General features: G+C 48.4%; 1 protein-coding gene across 1 annotated transcript in view; it reads left to right on the top strand.

Moving 5' to 3' along the window:
• The window catches only part of eps8l3b (EPS8 signaling adaptor L3b), a 41183-nt gene extending 25228 nt beyond the window's left edge, over nt 1-15955 (top strand). Inside the window, exons 11-19 of the mRNA XM_078420981.1 lie at nt 596-670; nt 1934-2082; nt 3025-3177; nt 6117-6152; nt 7611-7695; nt 10737-10847; nt 11557-11675; nt 13404-13520; nt 15795-15955. Coding sequence (XP_078277107.1) covers nt 596-670; nt 1934-2082; nt 3025-3177; nt 6117-6152; nt 7611-7695; nt 10737-10847; nt 11557-11675; nt 13404-13520; nt 15795-15846 — 897 coding nt within the window. The 3' untranslated portion in view covers nt 15847-15955. The remainder of the gene's footprint in view (nt 1-595; nt 671-1933; nt 2083-3024; nt 3178-6116; nt 6153-7610; nt 7696-10736; nt 10848-11556; nt 11676-13403; nt 13521-15794) is intronic.
• Nucleotides 15956-19974: the final 4019 nt, after the last annotated feature.

Raw genomic sequence — 19974 nt, 5'->3', positions numbered from 1 at the left:
ACAAACTTCTACAGATGCACCATCGAGAGCCTGCTGCTGACGGGCTGCACTACAGTCTGGTACGGGAACTGTTCTGCTCACGGCCACAAATCACTACAGAGAGTGGGGAAGACGGCACAGCACATCACTGGCAACTGTCTCCCGGCCATCCAGGACATTGTCTACCGGCGGTGCCTGCGGAAGGCACGCAGCATCATCAAGGACCACAGCCACCCAGCACGCAGGCTGTTCTCCTTGTTACCGTCGGGCAGACGATACAGGAGTATGGCTGCCCGTACCACCAGACAAGAACAGTTTCTACCATCAGGCCATCAGGCTTCTGAACTCATAAACACATTTCACATCATATATGTTGATTATTTTTAATATTGTCTTTTTAACTATTTTTAATATTGTCTTTTTACCATACTAATGTCATTTTAAAATCTTATTTATCCATGGAATATTACTGCTGAGGTGACCCGTTGTCTCGTCAAATACATTTCATTGTATCGTTGACCCAGTGCCAACCTACATATGACAAATTAAAAAATATATATATATTATTTATCACTGATATTCCAAACGCTGGTGATGAATTCCCTTTCTTCTTCAGGCTACGTTGGAGTCCCAGCTTGACCAGCCAAGTGCTGCTGACATCACACACAACATATTCCTGAATCTTCAGTTCGTAAGTCGATGCTTTTGTGTTCTTGTTCTACGTCTGTATGAAACTTGAAAGTCTTCAAGGTACCACAGAGGTCTTTATTACATTAACTCAATCCTGGCAGCAAGACAACTAAAATGGCTGCAACCACACGATCTGACTGCACACTCACCCACTGTATGCAGCCAAGACAACTACGTACAAAACACCTCCCTTTGTCCTGTGCAGCGCCACCTGCTGCACGGGAGGAGCCACGCATGGGTCCTCCCACCCCACACGGTCCACCAAACATCACAGATGCTTGCTATCTCACTTTGACCAAACCACAACTTCGCTGGGATCTTTAGACTTGAGGCTTCGGAGATACAGGGCTGAAACAGGCCCTCTCGGCCCACCGAGTCCGCACCGACCAGCGATCCTCACACACTAGCAGTATCCTACTAATCACACGAGGGACAATTTACAATTCTCACCAAAGCCAATTAACCTACAAACCTGTGCCTCTTTGCAATGTGGGAGGAAACCAGAGAACCCGGAGATAACCCACGCGGTCCAAACTCTGCACAGAGAACACCCATAGTCAGGATCGAACCCGGGTGTTTATCACCATACGGCAGCAACTCTACTGCTGCGCCACCATTGTTGTATGTGAGTGAACATTCACCCTTTCCATTTCCCTAAAGGTTCAATACCCTAACCACGCCCAGTGAGATAGTATCACGAAGTGCTGGAGTAACTCAGTGGGTCAGGCAGCATCTCAGGAGAGAAGGAACGGGAGACGTTTCGGATCGAGACCCATTCTTCAGACTGGTGTCAGGGGAGGGGGCGGGACAAAGAAAGGATGTAGTCGGAGACAGGAAGGCAGTGGGAGAACTGGGAAGGGGGAGGGGAAAGAGAAGGACAGGGGAGCTATCTAAAGTTAGCAAAGTCAATGTTCATACTGCTGGGGTGTAAACTGCCCAAGCGAAATATGAGGTGCTGTTCCTCCAAATTGCGGTCTCGACCCGAAACGTCACCCATTCCTTCTCTCCTGAGATGCTGCCTGACCCGCTGAGTTACTCCAGCTTTTTGTGATACCTTTGATTTGTACCAGCATCTGCAGTTACTATCTCACCTACCCAGTGAGATAGTAATACTCTATGAGCACTGGTATTGATCATAGATGAATGACAAGCTATTTTCTGAAACCTACTGTACATCAATGTGTACAGTAAGCCGGGACAGTGGCCCCTCCTCACGTTGATCCTTGCCTGGCAAAGACCCACCTGTTTATCTTTCTCTCCTCAGATGCTGGATCACACCCCGAATAAACATCTAGCCAGGGACGTGGTTGTCCCTTTACTCACACAGGATGCCATCGAATTCTTGACTTCGAACACAAGTAAGGAAGAGAGAAAGACCTGGAAGTCTCTGGGAAACGCATGGCTCATCGAAAGGTTGGTGAAAGGCTTGCGATCATTCACCAAAACTACATATCATTGCAAGCGCGAAAGAAGGCAGGTTTCTGAAGAATTGAATAATCCAACATATTCTCTTTTCAGCTCGAGACTCTTCTTCTGAAGAAGGGTCTCGACCCGAAACGTCACCCATTCCTTCTCTCCCGAGAAGCCGCCTGTCCCGCTGAGTTACTCCAGCATTTTGCGTCTATCTTCGGTGTAAACCAGCATCTGCAGTTCCTTCCTGTGCATGTCCTCTTTTCATCTGGTCTCCCTTTTACAGCAGGAACTTGGAGGTTTTGGAGAGGGTGCAGAGGAGGTTTACCAGGACATTGGCTTGACTACATGTAAGGAGAGGTTGGGTAGGCTTGGATTTTAAACCCCTGGAGGTTGAGGGGAATCCTGATTGAAATGTGTAAATCTCTGCCACAGAGGGCAGTGGAGGCCAGTTCACTGGATGTTTTCAAGAGAGCTAGATACAGCTCTTAGGGCTAACGGAATCAAGGGACGTGGGGAAAAGGCAGGAACCGGGTACTTCTTCTTCTTTCGTGTCCATCGTTGAAATGTTACATCACTGTCATCGTCCGCCCTTGAAAAAGGGCGCATGCTTCCGGCGCCAATCAGTGCACTGATTGTGGATGATCAGCCATGATCACATTGAATGGCGGTGCTGGCTCAAAGGACTAAATGGCCTCCTCCTGCACCTATTTTTAGACAATAGACAATAGAAATAGACAATAGGTGCAGGAGTGGGCCATTCGGCCCTTTGAGCCAGCACCACCATTCAATGTGATCATGGCTGATCATTCTCAATCAGTACCCCGTTCCTGCCTTCTCCCCATACCCCCTGACTCCGCTGTTGTCTATTTCACTCCCTGCATTTCGCAGGTGCTGAGCATTTCCAGTGCATTTCTACGACGTTATTGTGTGTTTTAAATGCAGATCGAGGTGGCCAAATGGTGAGGATTTGGAAGCCTACAATCCTACGTTTTCGGACGGCTGGGTTCTCCCTCCACTGCTTTCTCAACAACGTCTACCTCCGCGGCCTTCTCCACTCCTGAGCAATGAAGGAGACCATCCAGCGAAGCAGGTACCGTTTGTTCAACGTGTCCAGGTGCTTGATCCAGGTGCTTGGAGTGTGGGAGGAAACCAGAGCACCCGGAGAAAACCCACGCAGGTCAGCGTGGGGGAGAACCTACAAAACTCCGTACAGACCGCAACCCGTGGTCAGGGTGGAACCCGGGTCTCTGGCGCTGTGAGGCAGCAACTCTACCGCCGCGCCAAACTGAGACGCTCAGATTTCTTCCCCCATCCCAAAGACATGCAGGGTGGCCGGTTAATTAGCTGCTGTAAAATACGATACGATACCATAGGACTTTCTTGCTATTGAGGGCGTGCAGCGTGGGTTTACTAGGTTGATTCCCGGAATGGCGGGACTGTCGTATGTTGAAAGACTGGAGCGACTAGGCTTGTATACACTGTAATTTAGAAGGATGAGAGGGGATCTTATCGAAACATATAAGATTGTTAAGGGGTTGGACACGTTAGAGGCAGGAAACATGTTCCCGATGTTGGGGGAGTCCAGAACCAGGGGCCACAGTTTAAGAATAAGGGGTAGGCCATTTAGAACGGAGATGAGGAAAAACTTTTTCAGTCAGAGTTGTAAATCTGTGGAATTCTCTGCCTCAGAAGGCAGTGGTGGTGCTGGCTCAAAGTTCCGAATGGTCTACTCCTGCACCTATTGTCTATTGTCTATTTATTTATCCCAGGGGGGAAATTGGTTCGCCAACAGTCACAAAACACCACAAGACACCCGAGACATGACATTAAAGTGATGAGTGGAATGACCGAAGGGTCCCAACCCGAAATGTAACTTCACAGATGAAAGGCCAGGATAGAGTGGATGTGGAGAGAGGATGTGTCTGGTGGGAGAGTCTAGGATCAGAGGTCACAGCCTCGGAATAAAAGGACGTACCTTTGTGAAACAGATGAGGAGGAATTTCTTTAGTTAGAAGAAGGCCAAGTCAATGGATATTTTTAAGGCAAAGATTGATAGATTCTTGATTAGTACGGGCGCCAGAGGTTATGGGGAGAAAGCAGGAGAATGGGGTTGAGAGAGAAAGATAGATCGACCATGATTGGATGGTGGGGTAGACTCGATGGGCCGAATGGCCTAATCGTGGTCCCATCACTTCTGAGCTCACCTGACCGACTGAGTTACTCCAGCACTTTAGCATTTGCTTGGGAAATATGTTGTTGGCTGACATTCCTCTTTATTTGCATTACTTATGAAATTTAATATTTAACAATTGTAAAAACGACTGTCAAACCTTATTGGCAAGCTGCCCTCTGGTGGCAGTTTGTTGGGTTGTTCAGGGCAGCAACTTCCATTCACAGCAAGAGTCGAGTCAAGAGTGTTGTTTAATTGTAATACGTGTTGAATTGAATTCTTGCGAAGGTAGACACAGAATGTTGGAGTAACTCAGCGGGACAGGCAGCATCTCTGGAGAGACGGAACGGGTGACGTTTCGGGTCGAGACCCTTCTTCTCGTCACCCGTTCCTACTCTCCAGAGATGCTGCCTGTCCCGCTGAGTTACTCCAGCATTCTGTGTCTATCTTCGGTTAGTTTCTAGATACAGCATGGAATCAGGCGTTTTTGCCCACCGAGTCCATGCCGAATATCAGACACCATAGTTCTATGTTCTCCCACCTTCTCGTCCGCTCCCTACACACGTGGGGCAATTTGACAGAGGCCAATTAACCTACAAACCCGCAGGTCTTTTGAAATGTGGGGGGAAACCGGAGCACCCGGATAAGACCCACGCGATCACACGGAGGGATGTGCAAACTTGACACACGTACAGCACCCGAGTTCTGGATCGAACTGGGATCTCTGGCGCTGCAAGATAGTAGCTGTGCTGTGTGATGAACCACTGCAAGCAGGGAAGAGCTTAACAAAGAGCTTAAACAAAAGAATATCCTTGTAAGTTAGACGATAATGTAGTTCAGCTATATCAGAGGTGTTAATCAAATGCAGGAATATTTAAATAATGGGTCGGCGCGGTGGCGCAGCGGTAGAGTTGCTGCCTCTCAGCGCCAGAGACCTGGTTTAGATCCTGCCTACGGGTGCTGCCTGTACGTAGCTGGCACATTCTCCATGTGACCACGTGGGTTTTCTCCGGGTACTCCGGTTTCCTCCCACACTCCAAAGACGTACAGGCTTGTAGTTTAATTGGCTTTGGTAAAATTGTAAATCGTTCCCAGTGCGTGCAGGATAGCGTTAGTGCGCGGGGATCGCTGCTCGGCCCCAACTCGGTGGGCCGAAGGGCCTGTTTCCGTGCTGTATCAGTGTCCCTAACATCTGGCTGGAGTTTCTCCTTGGATGTGTGGGAGAGCGATGGATATGGGCTGCAGTCCCAGATTGTAAGTCTAATCAACTCAGCAGAAGCAAATGGCAGCAGTGGAGTTCAAGGTGAATGCATTATTGTTCAGTACTTTATTATAAACTAGACCAAGTTGGGCCCAAACCTCTCCTGCATTGGTGCAGCACCCTCTCCTCCTCCCTCCCTCCTCCCCCTGCCCTCCCTTCCCCTCCCCCTTCCCCTCCCCCCTTCCCCTTCCCCCCACTCCATCCCCTCATTCCCTCCTCCCCCTCCCTCCCTCTCCCCTCCACCTCCCCCCTTCCCCCTTCCCCCCTCCCCGCCCCTCGCTCCACCTCCCTCCCTCCCCCCTCCCTCCCTAGGAGATAGATTTAAACTTTAAAATGTGAATAACTTTAAAAATATAACTCCGATTTCAATGAAACCTCTTCCATTAGCACCAAAGGGACGACGGTGAGTAAGGTGGGCTTAGAATTGTTGCGCGATCGTGTGCCATTTTGGCTGTAGTTCAGGAACAAACAAACAAACAAACAGACGAGAGTTTTAGTACATAGGTGTCCAAGCACATAAAACAGATGAAATCACAATTGCATTCTAACTTCACCTTGCTTACACTTCATGGAATTCTTCTGTGCATTTCCTTGGCAGGAGAGAGACGGTACTAGGCAAGACAGAGACCGAGCCGAGAGGTGAGTGTGATACTACAAACAAGGACAACACCTCAAAAAGGACACAAAGTGCTGGAGACCCTTCCTCAGACGGATCCGACCCGAAAAACGTCACCTATCCGTGTTCCCCAGAGATGCTGCCTGACCTGCTCGCTCACTCACCACTAGTTTAGTTTAGTTTAGTAGTCATATGTACAGTGAAAAGTTGTTGTTGCGTGCTAACCAGTCAGCAGAAAGTCAATCGAGTCAATGATTACAATCGAGCCAGTTACAGTGTACAGATACATGATACGGGAATAACGTTTAGCGCAAGGTAAAGCCAGCAGAGTCCGATCAAGGATAGTCCGAGGGTCTCCAATGAGGCAAACAGTAGTTCAGGACTGCTCTCTGGTTGTGGTGGGATGGTTCAGTTGCCTGATAACAGCCGGGAAGAAACTGTCCCTGAATCTGGAGGTGTGCGTTTTCGCACTTCTGTACCTTTTGCCCGATGGGAGAGGGGAGAAGAGGGAGTGGCCGGGGTGAGACTGGTCCTTGATTATGCCAGTGGTCTTGCCAAAGGCAATTTGACCGTACCTTCTCTGGAGTTTAAAAGAACGAGAAGAAATCTCACTGAAACTCACAAAATTCTTACAGAGCTTGACAGGGCAAATACAGGGAGAATGTTTTCATTTACTGGGGTGGTACGGTGGCACAGCGAAAAGCTTTTGTTACGCATTTACACAAACACATTTACCACATACAATTTACACATACAAGCCTGTACGTCTTTGGAGTGTGGGAGGAAACCGAAGATCTCGGAGAAAAACCCTGGGGGAGAAAGTACAAACTCCGTACGGACAGCGCCCATGGTCAGGATCGAACCCGGGTCTCCGGCGCTGTAAGCACGGTAAGGCCGCAACTCTACCGCTGTGCCGCCGTGCTGCCGATCCGTGTGGAATAGGACAAGTACATGCTAGGACCAGGTCACTAACAGGGCGACTCGGCAACTCCTCACAGCTCCAGTGATCAGCGTTCAACACTTGACCTCTGCTCCTGCCTGTTACTGCAAAGGGTTTCCCCCAGAGATCCACTGGTCCCTTCCCACTTAGGTTTTCATTTCTTAGTTTTCGAGATACAGCGCAGAAACAGGCCCTTCGATCCACTCCATACACTGACACCATCCTACGCACACCAGGTACAATTTACCATGCCCACTGTAAACTGCTGCTCCTTCGAGCTAATGGTAGAACTGATGGGAGTATCGGGTACGAGGGGAATGAGTGGGTGAGTGGGAGTGCTTCACCTGCTGGCAGAGGCTAAATAGGTAGATTGGCCCTCTTACCTCCTTTGTAAAGGAGATATGGAAACTGATCCCATTAGATTCCAAAGATGGACACAAAGTGCTGGAGTAACTCAGCGGGACGGGCAGCATCTGTGGATAAGAAGGAATGGGTGCCCTTTCACGTCGAGAGCCTTCTTCACACTGTTTTGTTCCAACAGGTCACAGAGGTTTGCCAAGGTGATCTATGATTTCAAGAAACGGAATACCCATGAGCTCACGGTGACTGCTGGAGATGTTCTGGAGGTAGGTGTAGTCCACTCTGCACACTTCTAATGGTAAAATAACTTAGAGGTAGAGTCACTGGATAAGGTGGCAACATTTATAAAGATACACGCATAACCGTTTTGGTCTCCTAATCCGAGGAAAGACATTCTTGCCGGAGAGGGAGTACAGAGAAGGTTCACCAGATTGATTCCTGGGATGGCAGGACTTTCATATGAAGAAAGACTGGATAGACTCGGCTTGTACTCGTTGGAATTTAGAAGATTGAGGGGGGATCTTATAGAAACTTACAAAATTCTTAAGGGGTTGGACAGGCTAGATGCAGGAAGATTGTTCCCGATGTTGGGGAAGTCCAGAACAAAGGGTCACAGTTTAAGGATAAGGGGGAAGTCTTTTAGGACCGAGATGAGAAAGTTTTTTTTCACTCAGAGAGTGGTGAATCTGTGGAATTCTCTGCCACAGAAGGTAGTTGAGGCCAGTTCATTGGCTATATTTAAGAGGGAGTTAGATGTGGCCCTTGTGGCTAAAGGGATCAGGGGGTATGGAGAGAAGGCAGGTACGGGATACTGAGTTGGATGATCAGCCATGATCATATTGAATGGCGGTGCAGGCTCGAAGGGCCGAATGGCCTACTCCTGCACCTATTTTCTATGTTTCTATGTAACATCACCCTCATTCCTCTCCAGTTTCCTAAAATTTAATGGACTACATTTAGGGAGACAAAATAGTGCAGCGTTAGGTTTGCTGCCTCGTAGCACCAGAGTCCCGGGTTCGATCCTGACTACGGGTGGTGTCTTAATGGAGTTCTTATGGAGGAAAACCTTTTTCAGTCAGAGAGTTGTGAATCTGTGGAATTCTCTGCCTCAGAAGGCAGTGGAGGCCAATTCTCTGAATGCATTCAAGAGAGAGCTAGATAGAGCTCTTAAGGATAGCGGAGTCAGGGAGTATGGGGAGAATTTATTCACAAAGTGCTGGAGTAACTCAGCAGATCGGACAGCATCTCGGGAGAGAAGGAATGGGTGACGTTTCGGGTCGAGACCCTTCTTCAGACTGATATGGGGAGAAGGCAGGAACGGGGTACTGATTGAGAATGATCAGCCGTGATCACATTGAATGGCGGTGCTGGCTCGAAGGGCCGAATGGCCTCCTCCTATTGTCTATTGTCTAGTGTTATTTGTTCTCCCAGTGACCACGTGGGTTTTCTCCGGGTGCTCCGGTTTCCTCCCACATTCCAAAGACGTGCAGGTTTGTGGGTTATTTGGCTTTTGTAAATTGCCCCTCGTGTGTTGGATAGAACTGGTGTGAACGAGCGATCACTGGTCAGAGCTGACGCGGTGGGCCGAAGGTCCTGTCCCAATGCTGTGGCTCGAAAAGTCTCTTAAACAAAAAATCTAAAACTCTGAAGAAGGGGCTCGACCCAAAACGTCACCTATTCCTTTTCACCAGAGATGCTGTCTGACTCACTGTTACTCCAGCTTTTAGTGTCTCTATTCGGCTTAAACCAGCATCTGCAGTTCCAATAGACAATAGACAATAGACAATAGGTGCAGGAGTAGGCCATTCAGCCCTTCGAGCCAGCACCGCCATTCAATGCGATCATGGCTGATCACTCTCAATCAGTACCCTGTTCCTGCCTTCTCCCCATACCCCCTCACTCCGCTATCCTTAAGAGCTCTATCCAGCTCTCTCTTGAAAGCATCCAACGAACTGGCCTCCACTGCCTTCTGAGGCAGAGAATTCCACACCTTCACCACTCTCTGACTGAAAAAGTTCTTCCTCATCTCCGTTCTAAATGGCCTACCCCTTATTCTTAAACTGTGGCCCCTTGTTCTGGACTCCCCCAACATTGGGAACATGTTTCCTGCCTCTAATGTGTCCAATCCCCTAATTATCTTATATGTTTCAATAAGATCCCCCCTCATCCTTCTAAATTCCAGTGTATACAAGCCCAATCGCTCCAGCCTTTCAACATACGACAGTCCCGCCATTCCGGGAATTAACCTAGTGAACCTACGCTGCACGCCCTCCATAGCAAGAATATCCTTCCTCAAATTTGGAGACCAAAACTGCACACAGTACTCCAGGTGCGGTCTCACCAGGGCCCGGTACAACTGTAGAAGGACCTCTTTGCTCCTATACTCAACTCCTCTTGTTATGAAGGCCAACATTCCATTGGCTTTCTTCACTGCCTCCTGTACCTGCATGCTTCCTTTCATTGACTGATGCACTAGGACACCCAGATCTCGTTGAACTCCCCCTCCTCCTAACTTGACACCATTCAGATAATAATCTGCCTTTCTATTCTTACTTCCAAAGTGAATAACCTCACACTTATCCTTCCTACATAAAACATATTCACAAGATTTACTTTAGCTTAGAGATGCAGCATGGAAACAGGCCCTTCGGCCCACCGTTGACACAGAATGCTGGAGTAACTCAGCGGGTCAGGCAGCATCTCTGGAGAGAAGGAACGGGTGACGTTTCGGGTCGAGACCCTTCCTCAGACTGATGTCAGGGGAGGGGGCGGGACAAAGATAGAATGTAGTCGGAGACAGGAAGACTGGTGGGAGAACTGGGAAGGGGGGAGGGGATAGAGAGGGAAAGCAGGGACTATCTGAAGTTAGAGACGTCAATGTTCATACCGCTGGGGTGTAAACTACCCACACGAAATATGAGGTGCTGTTCCTCCAATTCGGCCCACCGAGTCCGCAACGCCCAGCGATCGCCGCACATTGACGCTATCTCACACACACTTCTTCTTCTTGCGTTTGAGGCGACAGAAGTTATGAAGCTGCTTCTGCTTCTGCTGTCTCTGTTTGTTGTCGTCCGTCTGACTGAGTGAGGTCAGTTGACAGGGGTCACCACAAGGAGGTCGACAACGTGAGCCCCGTACATACACTGGGGACAATTAACACACAACCTACATACCTGGCTGTACGTCTTTGGTGTTTGGACTGGCGTGACGCCACTGTAACTGGTTAAGGTGCCTGGATCTGCTCGAGGTGGTTTCCCCAATTGTGTACTGTCTGCCTCCCTCATGCCGAGTGCTCGTGTCTTTGCAGGTGATGGAGTCATCAAAGCAGTGGTGGAAAGTAAGGGACAGGAACGGCGATGTTGGCCACGTTCCCCAAAACATCCTACAGTTTATGGACCAGGATGAGCCAGCTTCTTCGGTAGGGCACCTGTGCAGATTTGCCCTGTTGCCTGGCTGCTGTGATCAAAGATACTAGAGGAACTGAAGTGTAGTGCGCAAAGGAGCGTGTCGTCCGCCATTTTAGTAGGCAAATCCCGCCGTTCGCTCTGCCTCTCGCAGTGTAATCAGTGTTTAGGAGGAACAGTATGTGTGATGATACCATTAAAATGGGCGGCACGGTGGCGCAGCGGTAGAGTTGCTGCCTTACAGCGAATGCAGCGCCGGAGACTCGGGTTCGATCCTGACTAGGGGCGCCGTCTGTACGGAGTTTGTACGTTCTCCCCGTGACCTCCATGGGTTTTCCTCGAGATCTTCGGTTTCCTCCCACATTCCGAAGACGTGCAGGTATGTAGGTTAATTGGCTGGGCAAATGTTTTTTTTTTAAATTGTCCCTAGTGGGTGTAGGATAGTGTTAGTGTGCGGGGATCGCTGGGCGGCGCGGACCCGGTGGGCCGAAGGGCCTGTTTCTGCGCTGTATCTCTAAATCTAAAAAAAATAATTTAAAATGCAGAATATATCTCATCTATCAATTCACAGATTTTTGTTATTTTTCTTTTAAAATGTTTCTGCAAGTTTCTGCCTACTAAAATGGCGCCGTGACGCACTACGGTTTTTAGGGTCGAGTGGTCTATCTTGCTCCTCTAGTATCTTTGGCTGTGATCTTTAACGAGGCTTCTAATTTCTTGCAGCACCCGGATTACACCCGTGGATTCCAGCACCTCCCCAAGGCTCCACCCGCTCGGCTGACGAACCACTGCACTCCTAGCGAGGTGTCAGCGTGGCTCCAAGGCAAAGGCTTTTCCAACATGTAAGGAAAGAGACGATACAGGTCCACCGGCGATTTTCCCCGGCACCCTTGGTTCCAGAGGCTTTCTGGGTTCTCCCCGTTTTTCCGGAGCAACAGAGGCCGCGGCCTCCGAGAGGAGAGTCCAACGGAACCGGAACGTTCCGCCTAGTCCGCCATGGGGCCAAGATACCGGCCTGTCTGGTCGGCCGTAGGGGAAGTCGGCTGTGAGTTCCAGAGCCCCGGCAAATTCGACCCGCCGATCGGGCGCGGAAGTCCCGATGAGGTCGAGATCGGCTGCCTCCCCCAGCTTAAGCGCCACATTTTCAATAGACAATAGACAATAGACAATAGGTGCAGGAGGAGGCCATTCGGCCCTTCGAGCCAGCACCGCCATTCAATGTGATCATGGCTGATCATTCTCAATCAGTACCCCGTTCCTGCCTTCTCCCCATACCCCCTGACTCCGCTATCCTTAAGAGCTCTATCTAGCTCTCTCTTGAATGTATTCAGAGAATTGGCCTCCACTGCCCTCTGAGGCAGAGAATTCCACAGATTCACAACTGTCTGACTGAAAAAGTTTTTTCTCATCGCAGTTCTAAATGGCCTACCCCTTATTCTTAAACTGTGGCCCCTTGTTCTGGACTCCCCCAACATTGGGAACATGTTTCCTGCCTCTAATGTGTCCAACCCCTTAATAATCTTATATGTTTCAGGGGGACTTCCAGGGGGGGGGGGGGGGTGGGGGGGGGGGTTGGGGGGGGGGAGTGGATTTTGTCCGGATTAAAGCGGGTTTGGGGGAGGAACACCAGTTGCTGGAAAATCGGTGGTGGACCTGTACAACGCTCTGAACTCAATCATTTCCCAAACGGACACTTTAATTAATTTATTCACAAAATGCTGGAGTAACTCAGCAGGTCAGGCAGCATCTCGGGAGAGAAGGAATGGGTGACGTTTCGGGTCGAGACCCTTCTTCAGACTGGGACTGGACACTTTAATTAGTTTAGGAACAGTTAGATCCAAAATATTACTGAGTTTGGACAAAGCCCCAATCACTCCCTGTCTATTCTAAACATTTTGAAAAAAGGATGGGTGACGTTTCGGGTCGGGACTCTTCTTCAGTCTGGGATTGGAGTCTAAAGAATGGTTCCAACACAAAACGTCACCCATCCATTTTCTCCCGAGATGCTGACTGCCCTGCTGAGTTACTTCAGCAATTTGTATCTATCGTGGGTATAAACCACTTCCTTTTTATCACATTTACACCTGCACTTGCTGTTCTGACAAGAAGTAATCAGAGCAAGTAATAAGAATGTTTAGTTTAGAGATACAGCATGGAAACAGGCCCTTCGTCCCGCCATCGATCACCCGTTCACGCTGGTTCTACGTTATTCCCACTTTCTCATCCACTCCCGACAGGCCAGAGACTATTTTACAAGAGGCCAATTAGCCTACAAACCTGTCTTTGGAATGTGGGAGCAGACCGGAGCATCCAGAGGAAACCGACACAGACACACGGAGAACATGCAAACTCCACACAGGCAGCACCCGAGGTCAGGATCGATAATTTTCACCCTCTGCCTGAAGGTGGCCCCACTTAGCTCCACTCCTCTCTCCCTATGAATTGAGCCCATCTAGGGGAGGGTCTCGACGGGAAACGTCACCTATCCAAGCTCTCCGCAGTTGCTGCCTGGCCCGTTGAGTTACTCCGGCTCTCTGTGGCCTTACAGGTTTCTCATTCTCTTCCCACAGGACCGTGAAATCCTTGGGGGTTCACTCTGGTTCACAGTTACTGAGTCTATCTGAGCAAGAGTTAAGGATGGTCAATGCCAGCGAGGGCCACATCGTCTACAATGAGATTCATGGGAGGTAAGGGAACGCAAGGCACTCTCCCCACTGTGTTATGTATTACTGGAGCAGGTGGAACTGTTGGGCACAAACCTCTCCTGTATTGGTGCTGCACCCCTCCCCTCCCCCCTCCCCTCCCCCCTCCCCTCCCCCCTCCCCTCCCCCCTCCCCTCCCCTCTCCCCTCCCCTCCCCTCCCCTATTCCCCCCTCCCCATCCCTATTCCCCCCTCCCCTCCCCTCCCCTCCCCTCCCCTCCCCTATTCCCCCCTCCCCATCCCTATTCCCCCCTCCCCTCCCCTCCCCTCCCCTCCCCTCCCCTATTCCCCCCTCCCCATCCCTATCCCCCCTCCCCTCCCCTCCCCTCCCCTATTCCCCCTCCCCATCCCTATTCCCCCCTCCCCCTCCACATCCCCATCCCTATACCCCCCTCCCCCTCCCTCCCTCCCCATCCACATTCCCATCCGCCCCTCCCCTCCTTCCCTCCCCCTCCCTCCTCCCACCCCCTCCCCACCCCATCTCCCCACCCCATCCCCTCCCCATTCCCCCTCCCCACCTCCTCCCTCCCTCCTCCCCTCCCTCCTCCCCTCCCCCACCCCCCCCCTCCACCGCCTCTTCCCCTCCCCCCCACTCCATCCCCCTCAACCCGCCTTATCCCGGGTTCTTATTGTGTGGAGAATTATCAGCAGCATGATAATGAACAGTCTCCTAAAGCAAATCTGTTGACTCTGAAGTGATTTGGAGGGTCCCTGGGTCCGGAGGATGAGTAATGATGATATTGGAATTCAAGGCTGCATAATGGGGCATCTAGTAGAGCCGCTGCCTCACAGCGCCAGAGACCCAGGTTCGATCCTGACCTCTGGTGCTATCTGTGTGGAGTTTGCACGTTTCCCCCTCCCCCTGGGACCTCGTGGGTTTGCCCCGGGTGCTCAGGTTTCCTCCTACATCCCAACGATGTGCGGGTTTGCATGTTAATTGGCCCTCTGTAAAGTTTTCCCTAGTGTGTAAGGAGTGGATGTGAAAGTGGCTTAGCATAGAACTTTTTAAGGTAGAGACAGATAGATTCTTGATTGGTACAGGTGTCATGGGGTTATGGGGAGAAGGCAGGAGAATGGGGTTAGGAGGGAGAGATAGATCAGCCATGATTATCTGAATGGTGGCCGATTAGGAGAAGGGGAGATGCAACGAGACTTGGGTGTCGTGGTACACTGGTCATTGAAAGTAGGCATGCAGGTGCAGCAGGCAGTGAAGAAAGCGAATGGTATGTTGGCATTAATAGCGAGGGGATTTGAGTATACGAGCAGGGAGGTTCTGCTGCAGTTGTACAGGGCATTGGTGAGACCACACCTGGAGTATTGCGTACAGTTTTGGTCTCCTAATCTGAGGAAAGACATTCTTGCCATAGAGGGAGTACAGAGAAGGTTCACCAGATTGATTCCTGGGATGGCAGGACTTTCATATGAAGAAAGACTGGATAGACTCGGCTTGTACTCACTGGAATTTAGAAGATTGAGGGGGGATCTTATAGAAACTTACAAAATTCTTAAGGGGTTGGACAGGCTTGATGCAGGAAGATTGTTCCCGATGTTGGGAAAGTCCAGAACAAGGGGTCACAGTTTAAGGATAAGGGGGAAGTCTTTTAGGACCGAGATGAGAACTTTTTTTTCACTCAGAGTGGTGAATCTGTGGAATTCTCTGCCACAGAAGGTAGTTGAGGCCAGTTCATTGGCTATATTTAAGAGGGAGTTAGATGTGGCCCTTGTGGCTAAAGGGATCAGGGGGTATGGAGAGAAGGCAGGTACGGGATACTGAGTTGGATGATCAGCCATGATCATATTGAATGGCAGTGCAGGCTCGAAGGGCCGAATGGCCTACTCCTGCACCTATTTTCTATGTTTCTATGTTTCTATGATTGAATGATGGAGTAGACTTGATGGGCTGAATGGCCTAATTCTGCTCCTATCACCCATAACTAGTGTGAACGGGTGATCGGCGGTCAGTTTTGTCTCAGACGGCCTGTTTTCCTGCTGTACCTTTTATTGATTCATTATTACTTTTCCTTTCGTCTTTCATCCCAGCCAATGCTGGGTTAAGAACAACTTTTGTATATTTCAATCAATTAACTAATATTCCTTGCAATCAAAGTGCAAAATGGTTTCAGAAAAATATCTGACAGAAATGATTAGTATTTATTACAAGACAGGGGTTGCATTTTGTTGTTAGTTCAGCCCAGAGTTAAAAATAACACTAAAATATTTGATGTTAATAATATTTCTGTTTTTCTTTTGAACCTATTAGTGATCCAATCGACCATCAAAGACCACGGAAAATAACTCAGAGAGATTATTAGAAGAATTACAGACTGCGAAAGAATATTAAATGATCCAATTTAAAGGCAAACGCTGTGTGTCTTGTGATTTGGACTGCCCTGTTTAGATTTCTACTTCAGTATTCATCTACAAAACCATTTGTGAAGAGGTGGATAGGATTATTATGTGTCAGAAGGAACTGCAGATGCTGGTTTAAGCCAGATAAAGAGACAAAAAAAAGCTGGAGTAACTCAGAGGTTCAGGCAACATCTCTGGAGAGAAAGAATAGGTGACGTTTTGGGTCGAGACCCTTCTTCGGACCTGTCAGACCTTCAGGTTTGAAGAAGAGTCTCGACCCGAAACATCACCCATCCATTTTTCTCGTGAGATGCTGCCTGACCCGCTGAGTTACTCCAGCTTTTTGTGTCTTACCTATGATAAGATTAATATGTTGAACATCTTCTTACAAACCGATAGATGCAAGCAGGGGGCTGTGTACCTGCGACGGAGTTTATGTTTGAAGTTACTGCATGTTTCAAGCCAAAGAAACGCGTTTGAAGTTTAAAGCATTTAATTTTCTCTTTTATGTTCTAAACAAAATCTAAATGCATTTAAATCAAAAGCTGACCATTGACCGGGAATCTTCTATTAAAATGACAGCAAACCAATGAGTAAGAATAACATAGACATAGAAAATAGGTGCAGGAGTAGGCCATTCGGCCCTTCGAGCCTGCACCGCCATTCAATATGATCATGGCTGATCATCCAACTCAGTATCCCGTACCTGCCTTCTCTCCATACCCCCTGATCCCTTTAGCCACAAGGGCCACATCTAACTCCCTCTTAAATATAGCCAATGAACTGGCCTCAACTACCTTCTGTGGCAGAGAATTCCACAGATTCACCACTCTCTGTGTGAAAAAAAACGTTCTCATCTCAGTCCTAAAAGACTTCCTCCTTATCCTTAAACTGTGACCCCCTTGTTCTGGACTTTCCCAACATCGGGAACAATCTTCCTGCATCTAGCCTGCCCAACCCCTTAAGAATTTTGTAAGTTTCTATAAGATCCCCCCTCAATCTTCTAAATTCCAGCGAGTACAAGCCGAGTCTATCCAGTCTTTCTTCATATGAATCAATCTGGTGAACCTTCTCTGTACTCCCTCTATGGCAAAAATGTCTTTAAGGTGTGAAAATGAGGTGAACAGGGATGGAAATAAAGCTTAGGAAGGAACTGCAGATGCAGGTTTTCACCGAAGATAGACTCAAAATGCTAGAGTAACTCAGCGGGTCAGGCTGCGATTTATAAAACTAAATGTCTTGCACAATTACGCCTAATTTATTTCTATTTACTTTCAATTATTCCAGTCTTGTGACCCTTTCAAAGAATTAACCATTTTGTCTTTTTTTTAAATCTGACTTTTCCAAGTTATTTAGCATCTTTTCCTTGTTGTGATTTTGTTTCTAAATTTGCTTCATTTTAATCTCTCATTTTCGGTTTTTATTAATTTTGGAGATGTATTGTATTCCTTTACTTTCAAAATAAAACTAATTTGATTTTATGTGAGTGGATGTGTGTTTCTATGGACTGCACATCGGTAGAGTTGCTGCTTTACAGCACTTACGGCACAATAGACTCGGGTTCGATCCCGACTACGGGTGCTGTCTGTACGGAGTTTGTACGTTCTCCCCCTGACCCACGCGGGTTTGCTCTAAGATCTTCGGTTTCCTCCCACATTCCAAAGACGTACAGGTTTGTGGGTTAATTGGCTTTGTATAAAATGGGGATCGCCGGTCAGTGCGGTCTCGATGGGCCGAAGGGCCTGTTTCATCACTGTATCTCTAAACTAAACTAAACTAAACTGAGGTAGACACAAAATGCTGGAGTAACTCAGCGGGTCAGGCAGCATCTCTGGAGAGAAGGAATGGGTGACGTTTTGGGTCTCGACCCGAAACGTCACCCATTCCTTCTCTCCTGGGATGCTGCCTGACCCGCTGAGTTACTCCAGCATTTTGTGTCTACCTTCGATTAAAACCAGCATCTGCAGGGTTTTTTTCCTAAACTAAACTGAGGCACCCTTTTCTTCCCTCTCTCACACAAATCTGATTCCAGGGAAGTTTACAGTTTAGTTTATTGTCACGTGTACCTAGGTACAGTGAAAAACTTTTTGTTGCGTGCTAACCAGTCAGTGGAAAAACTATACATGATTACAGTCATGCTGTCCACATAAAGGGTGTGACGTTTAGTGAGAGAGAGTCCAGTAAAGTCCGATTAAAGATCCTTTAAAGTCCAATTAAAGATATCAGGGTTTACAGAATTCAAGAGATGAAGTCCGTGGATTTATCTTCACCTAATTTAAAATTATTCATTCCAATGCACATGGTTAATTGCAATATCTTCCAGTTTTCACTTCCTAAGTCACCCACAATTTAAAAAAGGAAATTATAATTATGTATTGATAACTGCATAATGAATCAATGATTGTATCAGTACTGCTTCTTCATGCAGAACTAACAAAAATAATGGTGACTTTTGCTACCAATTTCCATCCTCTTGTCACCTGCACTTTGCCCATTGGAGACTCGTCTCCTCTATTACTGGATCACTTTGGATCCATCTCAGGGGATCGAGTAATAAACATCCATTAAAACCCCACAAATCCCCACAACTATCAGGACAATACTACCTCCCCATCCCGCCTCCTGTTCATCTTCATTTCATTTTTTCCAGCGTCAAATTAGTACACCCGGCACTTTAGTTTCTGCTCGAGCTTCTACTGTCTGCAGTCTCTTGATTCTCCAGCAATCTTCGCTAGTTTAGACTTTGGAGATACAGCGCGGAAACAGGCCCTTCAGCCCACCGGGTCCGCGCCGACCAGCGATCACCCCGTACACGAGGACTATCCCACACACACCAGGGACAATTTACAATTTAATCGAAGCCAATTAACCTACAAACCCCGTACGTCTTTGGAGTGTGGGATGCAACCTGGGAAAACCCAGGAGAAGACAGGGAGCATTATACAAACTCTGTGCCGGCAGCACCTGTAGTCAGGATCGAACCGGGTCTCTGCGCTGTGCCACTCTATCTTGTCAGAAGTATATACATTTATGAGAGGCATAAATAGGGGAGACAGTCAGAACCTTTTCGCCAGGGTGGAGATGTCCAACACTAGAGGGCGTAGCTATAAGGGGAGAGGGGGAAAGTTTAATGACGATGCGCGGGGCGAGTTTTTTTACACAGAGTGGTGGGTGCCTGGAATGTACTGGCAGGGGTGGTGGTGTTAAACACAGAAAACAGGTGCAGGAGTATGTTTCTATGTGTCGCTGGTCGGCAAGGACTAGGTGGGCCGAAGGGCCTGTATCTCTAAACGAAACGAAACACTGCTGGTTTTGATCTGGATTATGTTGCTGGCAAGAACTGGGGCAGCATATTCAATATAAACAGGAATAAAACTGGGAATAGACACAAAAAGATGGAGTTAAGAGCAAGAGAGTGGGATTAATTGGTCTTTTATATATTTTAATTATGTGTAATTATTTTGTTCATGACAATTTTCATCTATTTACAACTTCAGGTGTGCTTGTATTACCTCCTTGTAGCCAGGGTTAAAAAAAACCCCTATTACTTCTTAAAATGAAAAAATAAACTTTCTTCAGAATAAAAAAATAATATATACAAAACAGGAAATGTGCAATAACTTTGCATTCATTCACAATACTTCACATTCTATCGTGATCGACAGAAGAGGTGGGCTGCATATTCTCAGTGCAGATGTGATATTTAATGGGTCATTAATAATCCAGTTATTTATATTAATTGTGGTCCACGTGGAACAGGGATTGAGAAGAGGGAGAGACCAAGCAGCAACTCAACTCCAGAGGTTGCACGTGATGCTAGTTGTCAGAGCGGTGGGGGGAGAGGGAGAGGGGAGGGGGGAGAGAGAGGGGAGAGAGGGGAGAGAGAGGGGAGGGGGGGAGAGAGAGGGGAGGGGGGAGGGGGGGAGAGAGGGGAGGGGGGGAGAGGGGAGGGGGGGAGAGGGGGGAGGAGAGAGAGAGAGAGGGGAGAGAGGGGAGGAGGGAGGGGAGGAGAGAGAGAGGGGAGGGGGGAGAGAGGGGAGGAGGGAGGGGAGGAGAGAGAGAGGGGAGGGGGGAGAGGGGAGGAGAGTGGG

Source organism: Rhinoraja longicauda, chromosome 24 (assembly GCF_053455715.1).
Source record: "Rhinoraja longicauda isolate Sanriku21f chromosome 24, sRhiLon1.1, whole genome shotgun sequence".
NCBI classification, from domain to species: domain Eukaryota; kingdom Metazoa; phylum Chordata; class Chondrichthyes; order Rajiformes; family Arhynchobatidae; genus Rhinoraja; species Rhinoraja longicauda.
The sequence above is the reverse complement of the archived record's forward strand: the minus strand, read 5'-3'. Positions and strand labels throughout refer to the sequence as shown.